The sequence below is a fragment of the Hibiscus syriacus genome, unplaced genomic scaffold (genome assembly GCF_006381635.1).
Source record: "Hibiscus syriacus cultivar Baekdansim isolate YM2019G1 unplaced genomic scaffold, ASM638163v2 tig00110557_pilon, whole genome shotgun sequence".
Lineage (NCBI taxonomy): Eukaryota > Viridiplantae > Streptophyta > Magnoliopsida > Malvales > Malvaceae > Hibiscus > Hibiscus syriacus.
Genome location: NW_024062780.1, coordinates 782,032 through 792,921, shown reverse-complemented (window position 1 = coordinate 792,921; position 10,890 = coordinate 782,032). Strand labels below are relative to the sequence as shown.

The following is a 10,890-nucleotide window of genomic DNA, read 5'->3' as shown; positions in this document are numbered from 1 at the left end:
TTATACAATTTTTAAGAAATCAACTTTTAAGCTTGTAGCATATGCTTCTTGGGGACTTTTATGCCATTCATCATACATTGCAGAATTCATGTGCATGGTCTTGAACCATATTTTTCCCAGATGGGGTTTACATCTCATAGGGTTACAGTAAATTGCTATGCACAGCCAATGATTATTATTATTATTATCATGAATTTTCAGGCAGTTTACGTTTGGAAATAATCAAATTTAGGAGGTTCCCTATTTACTCTGATATGTTTAACATGACACAGATAATGTGATAGAGTAATATATTTCCACAATTGTTGATCAATATATAACTATTCAAGTTTTGTGTCTGTATATCTTGACAACTTTCTCCCACTACTAACATTCTCTTTCAAACTTGTAAGGTTATGCATCAATGATAGGGTCCATGTTTGTTACTCCGAAAGGGATAAATTTTTACCAACTCCGATTTGTTATGCATTTTGTTTTATTTTTTGGTAAAATACACGAAATATCCCTGAATTTTATATGGTGTGTTATTTTTATCATTTAACTTTAAATTATTTTAATTTTAATATTAAACTTTAAGTAAATTCAAGTAAGATGCTGAAATTAAAATTACTAAAGTCATGATGATGTGATTATTTTTTCCCATAAATTTTCATTTACGTATCAATTTTATTGTTAAATTTGAAAATATTTTAATTTCAAATACTAAATTTTAATGGCTCTTACAAATTCATGGGTGCTCATTGAAAACATTATACAACAATGAAAAAAACGTCATTTTTTTTCTATTTTCCAATTGGTTGGCGGTGATGTTAATGATGGAAATGACGTCTTTTTCAGAAAAACCTTCTCTTTAGACCACATGGCTTTGTTATTGCACAAGTGCTTGAAAGCCAAAGCCTTAAAGCCTGGCAAGCAACTTCATGCTCGGTTGTTGGTTACTGGGACTGATATGGAAGTTTTGTCTTTGAGTTCAAAGCTTGTTGGAGTGTACGCTGTTTGTGGAGACATGAAATCTTCTGGTTTCGTATTCGAAAGAATCAAAAACCCAAATGTTTTTGCTGTGAATTGGATGGTTTTAGCCTCTGCTTTTAATGGTCACTTTAAAGAGGCAATTGGGTACTTTTCGTTGATGTCTGAATCAATAAATCTTTGCAATAAGTTCACATTTTCCGTTGTTTTGAAAGCTTGTGTTGGGCTCATGGATTTGAGCAAAGGAAAAGAGGTTCATTCTTGTTAACAAGCTGTGTTTGGAAACTGATGTAAACGTTGGTAACAGTTTGGTAGATATGTATTGCAAGTGCGGGAATGTGAGTTATGCAAGGAAAGTGTTCGATAGAATGATTGAGAGAGATGTTGCTTCTTGGACATCCATGATTTGTGGTTATTGCAATGTGGGAAAGAACGAAGAAGCTCTTGGTTTATTCGAGAGGATGAAAATGGAAGGGTTGCAGCCGAATGAGTTTACCTGGAACGTGATGATAACAACGTTTGCTAGGAGGGGAGATATCCGTGCTGCATTTACCCTTTTTGGTCGAATGACTAAAGGAGGTTTGCTTCCTGATTTGGTTACTTGGAACACTATTATTTCCGGGTTTGCTCAAAGCCACTGCCCTTGTGAAGCATTCAACTTGTTTCGTCATATGTTCGTTTCCGGTATCAAACCAAATCATGTGACCGTAACTGGATTGCTTCCGGCATGTGGATTGACAGGTTTCGTTCGAATGGGTAGGGAAATTCATTGCATGATTTATAGATTGGGACTAGATGTCAATGTGTTCATCGCTAGTGCTCTTATCGACATGTATTCCAAATGCGGCAGCGTGAGAGATGCTAGGAATGTCTTTCACAATATTCCTTGTAAGAATGCAGCATCATGGAATGCTTTGATTGGATGCTACGGGAAGCACGGCATGGTTGAATCTGCAGTAAAGATGTTTGAGAGGATGCTGGAAGAAGGGGTGCAGGCGAATGATACGACCCTAACTTGTGTTCTTTCTGCCTGCAGCCATGGCGGTTATGTCGAGGAAGGTTTGAGGATATTTAGATCGATGAAACAGAGATATGGTATTGAAGGCGCCAAAGAACACTATGCTTGTGTTGTTGATATGTTGTGTCGTGCCGGGAGGATTGTAGAAGCTTATGAATTGGTGAAGGAAATGCCATTTGGAGTTACGGACTCGATTATTGGTGCCTTCTTCAATGGTTGTAAAGTCCATGGGAGAAAAGATTTGGCAAAACTGATGGGCGAACAAATTCTTAAAATGGAACTGAAAAGGCCGGGTGGTTTCGTTACACTCTCGAATATTTATGCTGCTGATGGAGAATGGGAAGCTGTGGAGAATGTAAGAAATACCATGAAAAAAAAGAAAATCCACAAGAAACCCGGCTTTAGTTGCGAGCAAATCGGCGTCTTTCTTGGGGAATAAGAAAAGTGTAAGTTCCCCTCTTTTTTGGATGCAGGAAAAATTAGTCATAAGCCTAACCCAGTTGCTCAAGAATAAACACTAGCCTCAAGTCATTCTTTAATTATTTTTTTTAAGCCCAAAGTTAATTCAAATAACTAATAAGCATGTGCCGTAAAAGCATTTTATTTCTCCATAACCCTTAAGGCAGATGAACATCCATGATGCTCACAATACAACGTTCGAGATATATACCTTAGATGGAGATGCTATATGGGACGCCCTTCCCAGTGACCCCAGGCTCGGAGAACGGCTTCAAAAACTCGTATGGCACAATCCCGGCACCATTTCTGTTCTTCAGATCCTGGTTTGCATTCCTTTCATCAATAATTCCTTCAAGCTCCATTAACCTCCCATTGAACTTTTCAAATGCTGCTTTGATCACAGGATTGTCAGCCCAAGCCAACTCCGACTTTTCTCCCAAGTACTCCTCATCTGGAGAATGTTTCGATAACACATCCAAAATAGCCATCACTGTAGCAGCTTGAATCTGTGAAGGGAAGCACTCTAGGAGTAAAGCTTCAGGTTTCCTCATGAAGAGTTCCCAGTCTTCTCGGTTGCGTCTTCAGTTGGCATATTCTTTCGAGCAATTGTTGGCCTACTGGGGAAGTAACCGAAATATGTATATTGTCCAAAGTTGACGTATGCATGATGACCCGAGGTTACCAAGCAATGGTTGTAACGATCTGGATCAAGTCTTCTGGTGTTTTGAGGAGTGGCCACCATGGTTCATCTTTCTTGTCACCATGCCCGACCTCTCGAATTTCTGTCCACCATGCTTGAAGTTCTTTGTCCGACTCCACTAGACTTGCATCTGGATGGTAATGGTTCACATAATCAGAAAACCATTCTTTGAGAATATCCCAGAGAGCAAGTCTGTCGTTGGCAAGAGGGTAATCCTTGATCGCTAACCTCAGGCCGTGAGGGGCTTCAGGATCTTCAACAGTCAACCCCCTATCAAGGAAGAAAACTGTGAATATTTAATGTCTACGAAAATTTCAAAGAAATTGCTAAAAAAAGAAGAAGAAAATTTCAAAGAATATATATCTTGAAAACCAATGACAATACCTGCTAATCAAGTCTGCGGGTAACACTTGATGATCAAATCGCCATTGAAGTTCATAAGCAACAGAACTAAGCTCGATAGAGTACTTGTCAGGGCTGAAGGAGCGATGATCCCATCACCGCTGATAAGATATTCTGGAGCTAGTGCATTGATTTCCATTGTGCAACAGAAATGGGGATGGAGCAATCTCTAGATTGGATGCATTTGACTGAGCGGTCGGTTAGTGGCAATTATATAAGATTCGGTACAACAGTGTGTTCTTAACCTTCAATACAAATCACAAGGTTACTTGTAACTCGAATTCATCAGACAGATCTATGAAGAAACTTTGTATTATTTCAGGATTCAAAATATGTACCAGTGACTAACTAGCTGATGATAGCCAGAATAGTGAGCAAGCACATGAGCTTTTGCAAGCCTCCAAAGCCAGACACCATAACTATGCCAAGCCGGCGTATATACACCCCTCCACTGTAGCTCCCCATCCATAGGCGGTCAAGTTAGCTCGATGGCCACTGGCCTGAGGGTCTCATCAGGACCTAAGAAAAATAGTGATCGCGACCCATATAATGTCCCTGGAAGCTCTCTCACTTTCTTCACATAGGGCAATAACAAGTCATGGTAAACCAGGACGAACAACTTTTTTTGTTTCACGGCCTACACATGAATACAATATAATGACTCATTCAAAAACATTGTATCTCTGTGTGAACTTTTGCATGAAGATAATAGATTACTTTGGTACCTCTTCCACTGTCAAGTATCCTCCGATTTGACACTCCACCACCTCTTTGATGATCGCAGATACCGGATCTCCGTAGATTTCAGGATCTAGATTGATCTTCAATGGCCATTCCTATATATATATATTTTGGGCGAGAATTAGGTAGAATTTGAAACAATTGTTTCCATTATTTTTATAAAAATCACACCGTGACCAAACGAAGAGCATATGGGTTGATCCCGGCAAACGTTTGTCGAGCGAATTCCTCATCCCTGAACCAGAAGAATTTGTCACCTTCAGGAAATTAAAACCAAAAAAAAGAAAGATAATTAGCAATTGACTAAATAATCACTGCAAAACTAAAAATAAATCAACGGAGCTAGCAAGTTAAATTATGTGTGAGAGAGATGAGCTCACGATTCATACTCTCCGGAGTTTCAAAGCTCAAGGCATTGTTGTCAGAAATGACCTTGAGTCGTCTAGGGAGAACTGTTTTCCACAAATTTTGACCGTACATGTTAGGCAATCGAATCCCCTCATTGAACAACTGGTCAATGGATGTGAAGTACGGAAATCCAAGGTCCTTGTCTACAATCGCCGTCTGCAGCGATGGGACCACCGCATGAAACACCGAGTACAGCGTCTTTGCCGAGAACGTCATTTGCTTCACCTCCGAGAAGCACTCATCCCTTGGCACGTAAAATATGTTGCTCCTTGTCTCCAAATTCAGGATCTGCAATTATTAGTTTATTTAACTACTTCCATAAAAAAATATGATTTTTTATCCCACAAATAATTTATTATTTGATGTCATCTACAAATAACATTAATGATAATTTTTTATCGAAACTAATTTAAAGAAAAGTTTTTATAGTTAAATATAATTAAAGAATGGAATATTGTCTTTATAATTATATACTTCTTTATTTTTTTTTAAAAAAATCATTTTTACAACTATTTTTTAAAAGACAACTAAATTAATATTTAATTATTAATTAACACGAAACATTTAAGAAAATAATTAGCACGTGATGTAAAGTTTAATGTCAAATAAAACGATTTAAGCGTAATGCCGTTAGTAGCAATATTAGTCTATACTAACATAAATAAATGAAATAATTAAGAAAAGACAATTTTAGTCTTTAAATTTAATGGTTTTTTCAACAGAATCCCAGAATTTTGTTTTGATTCATATTTATCCTTAAGTGATAACTTCTTTTTTTATTTTAATTTAGTATCACTTACTTTATCTCATAATTAAAGTGATAAGATGACCTTGTTGAATTGACATGACATTCGATATCGACAATAAGGGAGCGTTTGGTTCACGGAATGTAAGATTACCAATGGGAATAAAAGATTATCAGGGAATAGGATTACTGGAATGTTGTATTTTGTGTTTGGTTAGTTTAGCAGGAATGTAAGATTACCGTGTTTGGTTAAATGAATAAAAGATTATTGAAATGTTTATTTGACCAAATTATCCTTATTATATATTTATTTTTTAACAAGTTGAAAAATATTTATATATTTTCTTTAAAAAATTTAAATTCATAAAATTTATATAATTTTTTTACAAAATTAAAAATATAAAAAGGTTTAATGAAATGGTAAAATTTTATTTTAACCTCTTAACTTCATATAAAATTTTAATTATAAACTTTTTTTTTGTAAATCTAAAATAGTTTAAGGATAAATTTGTAATTTAACCTTCATAGAATTTTTATTATTCAATGACAAATTAATGATATTTTTGAATGAAAGAAAAATTTTAAAGGTATTTTAGTCCAAAACGCCGGTAATCCAACAATACTTAAGGAAAGGGAGGTAATGACATTCCCGGTAATATACCCTAAAAAAATCCACTATTGGTAATGTAAGATTACCGGGAATGACATTCCCGGCCAACCAAACGGGGAAATATAGATTACATTCCCATGGGAATCTCACATTTCCCCAACCAAACACACCCTAAACGTTACGATAAAGATAAAGATAAGATTTGTTGACATTGAGAGTTTGATGTGGCAGTCTTAAATTGAAAATCATAAATTAATTTCATTTATGAAGCTTACGAACCATAAGTTCGACAATCGATTTAATTACCTGTTTAGCATCGAGGGCGACCTGTCCGACACCGTCTAGGATAAGATAATTCTTTATTACCATCAAGCACGGGTCTTTTATTATTCGGATCAGAATCAGGATTGCCGAGATCGTTGTAAACATCATAATCGTATATCCTCTAGGAATAACGCGCTGTCCCACACCGTTCCCTCTCAATGCCTCCAGCTCTTCGTTCCTCAGTCTCTTCAATCCGCTTGGTGTTTGACGGCAAGTACGACTGTATTATCATACCAAAATAATTAAACAACATCAACAACTTTGTTAACGGAAGCAACGAAGCATGAGATTTTTTTTTACAAAATCAGAGCATGAAATTTTCAATTGTCTCATTATTGTACATTTTTGTCTCGTTTTTTCTTGTTTAATGGTCCCTTTCTATGTTTTGTACTTGCCTAGCTATGCTTATCCTTAGAAAAAAAACCTCTAAACAGAATTAAAAAATAAAAAATAAAAAATAAAAAATAAAAAATAAAACTCAATTCTCACGTTAAGTTGTATTATGGATGGATTCGGGGAACGGGCGGAGCCAATCAGTTCTTAAAAATTTTAAATTCGTATATATCATAAATATATTCTTTTAAAATTTATTTTGGTTTCTCTTAAAAAAAATTAAGTTCGCCACTCTTTAGAATTTTTTAAAAAGGTTTTAATAAAATAAATATTTATTTTATTAAAATATAAAAAAATATGAATGATATGGATATTGTTACTCCGTATGAAAAATAAAGAAAAACATATATCTTGTGGGCCTAAAATATCAGATCAAGCTAATATTTTTGGCCTTCGCCAATGACATGCAGTGAAGTGTCTAATTCCGTCTTCCTCGCTCATGTAGGGCGTTGAAAAAAAAATTCCTCATATAAAACTCTAACTAAATTATTTCTTAAACTGAGGTGTTTGTTACAGTGTAAGATGAGGACTCTAGTAATACAATGCGAAGGACACGTCACAACGAGCAAGATAGAGCTCTTCATAATCCATGTGATTCTCCATCTCAGGTTGAGAAAAATAAAAAATAAAAAAATTGATTCGAATTATATTACATGGTTTAATTTAGCTTTTTATATAAAACTTATTTTAAATAAAATAAAAATAAAAATAATGATTTAAATTAGATCTATTTTAAATATATTATAATACGATTTCTTTTTAAAAAAAAATTGGGACGAATAGTATATGTTTAACTCTTGCATACGAGATGTTCAAACTCGGGATCACAATAGATAATAAGAATCTTTAACCACTGAGATTGTTTAGTTTTGTACATTATAAGACAAACTTAAATAAATAAATTTCTTAAACTAATAATATTTTTTGTGAATTTAAACTTGTTTGTTAATTCGCACTCGATTTAAACTTAAATTTTATTATTTTGGATGTTGAGTTTGAAAAATAATAAACAGTTAAAAATCGTAAAATCAAATGAAACCGAAAATTTCAATTTATGTCATTCTATTTCAATTTTATTTATAAAAAAATATTCTAATAGTATCTAATTAATATTTTATTAAAATCCGAACAGAAATAAATACACCCCTATCACCAGTAAGTGATCCCTCAATTTATGGCAGCTTTAACAGCCCATTTGAACTTCAATTTGATGGTCCAAGTTCACTAGAGGAACTACATGACGCGATGACTTAATACAGTACATAAGAAAATCCTCCAAATACAAAAGAAAACTTGAAAAAAAAACAGCATACCATGTCTTACAAGTACCATTATCAATATACACGAGACTAACATACATGCATGGATATCAGGTGTTGCCCATGATATCCCCTATGAATCTTCCGATCGAGTTAAATGAAGATCCACCATCTTTAACAGCCTTCCGAGCCATCCCGGCCATTTCCTTCACTTTCTTCCTAACCTCGCAGCCTGCGTCCATAACCGTCCGTAGGCCTTCCTCAATCTCTTCCGCCGTCACAGTTTCACCTGTCCCTCCCCTGAAATCCAACTTCATCACTACCGCCAATCCCATCTCCTTCATCAGATATGCATTCAGCTGTTGTTCCGCATGCATTGGCCATGTTACTATCGGCACACCACACCACAAGCTTTCGAGGATCGAGTTCCAACCGCAATGAGATACGAACCCTCCGACCGCCTTGTGGCGGAGAACCTCCACCTGCGGTGCCCAGCCGCATATCATCCCCTTCTCTTGGATCCTTTCCATGAATCCTTGTGGCAACATTTCCTCGGGATTCTTGTAATGAACGGTTCGGCCTGTAGCATCATGTCGTGGTGGTGGCATGTGGAAGGACCATAAGAACCTATGCCCGCTCTTTTCTAGCCCCAATGCTATTTCTTTCGCTTGGCGTGGACCATGGCTACCCTTGCTTCCGAAGCAAAGATAAACCACTGATGATTCAGGCTGATTATCGAGCCATTCCATGATCCTGTCGCGTTGGACCTGGTCCAACTCAGGGTGGGGCAAACTGTCGAGGTGAACCACTGGTCCAACTGGATAAATTGGAGGGTTTTGGCCATTGTAAAAACAATTTACAGCATTAGTCTCAAGCTCTTCAAACGTATTTACAATGATTCCATTTGCAAGCCTGAACTTCTTAGCGATCTTGACAAGTGCGGTATAACCTCCGTTCTCGTTGAACACAAACGAAGGCAGAACACGTGAAGGGACAGGATTTACAAACCCCGGGATCAGATGTTCAAGATCCATGTTTCCTGTCTCGGGTTTCGGGTATTCAAATACCGAGCTGTTCTGGCTATGTCGGGTTGATAGGTACAACATGAGGCCAAAGAAGGCAGCATTCGAGGTTAAGTATATATAAGAAGGAAGACCCAGTTCTGTAGCGATATCAACCATGGGGGAACAAAAAAAATCAATAACTAATGCCACAACCCGGACTGAACCCGAATCAGGATCCGAAGTAGATCTCGTGGACACAATATCCCTGACAGCATTTCTAACGGGGGCGAAGTAGTTTTGGATGAATTCATAGATAAAGGCCTCTGGTGATAATTTATAAAGATCTTGCGAGGGAGGATCTACCTGAGGAAGGTGAATTAGGCGGATTCGATCGGGTTGGCAAGCAGCAAGCGATTCGGCGTAGGCATAGGGTAAACCCCGAAACCACTTCATGAGAAGAATAGTGACTGAAATTCGATCATCGAAACGGAGAAGATGCTTTGCGAATTCGCCGGTTGTGACCAAGTGGCCCACTCCTGGTGTTGGAACCAATATCAGCTCTACTCTCTTCATCTCTCACTCATCTGTTTCATTTCTCCCTTCTTCTGCTGCTCTGCGTAAATTATCTATTTAGCCTTCACTTTGGTAAAGGGTTGTCGGGCAGTCTGGTAGGTCAGGTAGCTTTTTCTTTTCTTGGTATTGAATAAACTATAGGTTGGTTGGTTGGTTAGGGTGGAAACGGGGTGAGGCAGGTACGGTTTTATATTACACATTTCGTTTTTAATATTTACGGAATGTAAGATTATTATTGAAAATGTAAAATTATTAGAGAATATTTTATTTTGTGTTTGGTTGGTTTAGTAGGAATGTAAGATTATTATGTTTGGTTAAAAGAATAAAATATTATTAGAATGTATATTTGATCAAATTGTCTTTACTATATATTTGTTTTTTCAATAAGTTAAAAAATATTTATATATATTTTTAAAAAAAAATTAAATTCATAAAATTTATATAATATTTTTTACAAAATTAAAAATATAAAAAGGTTTAATCAAATGGTAAAATTTTATTTTAACCCCTGAATTTTATATAAAATTTTAATTATAGACTTTTTTTTGTAAATCTAAAATAGTTTAAGGATAAATTTTTTAACATTCGTAGAATTTTTATTATTCAAAGACAGAAGAATGATATTTTTTAGAAAAAAAATTTAAGGGCATTTTAGTCCAAAACGTCGGTAATCCAACGATACCTAAGGAAAGAAGGTAATGACATTCCCGGTAATATACCCAAAAAAATCTACTATTGTTAATCTTACATTACCGGGAATGAGATTCCTGGCTAACCAAACGAGGGAATGTGAATTTCATTCCCATGGGAACCTCACATTCCCTCATCCAAACGCCCCCTTATGGATAGGTTACGGGGAATCTCATTATATGTTTCGTGTTTTTTTTATATCTATCCTTTATAGATTCTTATGAATTTCGGTTAATCTACATCCCAAAAAATAAATAAATATTTTTGAAGTCAATGCAATACTTAAAATTTATAAGATATATCACATTCTCTCAAATTGGTCTCTATTTAAAATATGAAAGTTTCAAACATAAATATTCATATACAACTCTACAATCTTAACCATTTTCAATCTTAACAAATCAATGTATATTAAATGAGAAAAAATCTAAACTTCAATATTAGTTATTCTATAAGTGAGATCAACATTACGGTATTAGAATATATGTAGTTAGGGGTTTTTTTTATCATATATATACTTTTTATTAAAATATATATTAAGGGTATATAGGTAAATGATTATAAATATTTTTTTAAAATTTTGTAAAATATCGGG

The 10,890-nt window shown here is 35.3% G+C and overlaps 1 protein-coding gene and 2 pseudogenes across 1 annotated transcript; 1 reads left to right on the top strand and 2 right to left on the bottom strand.

The window, feature by feature from the left end:
• Nucleotides 1–790: 790 nt before the first annotated feature.
• On the top strand, nt 791–2,446 carry LOC120132074 (annotated as a pseudogene).
• A 174-nt stretch (nt 2,447–2,620) lies between these two features.
• On the bottom strand, nt 2,621–7,372 carry LOC120132073 (annotated as a pseudogene).
• A 560-nt stretch (nt 7,373–7,932) lies between these two features.
• LOC120132169 (UDP-glycosyltransferase 71K1-like) lies at nt 7,933–9,745 on the bottom strand. Its single transcript, XM_039148985.1, has one exon. The coding sequence runs from the start codon at nt 9,603–9,605 to the stop codon at nt 8,139–8,141; it is 1,467 nt and encodes a 488-aa protein (XP_039004916.1). The 5' UTR covers nt 9,606–9,745; the 3' UTR covers nt 7,933–8,138.
• Between the last annotated feature and the right edge of the window lie 1,145 nt (nt 9,746–10,890).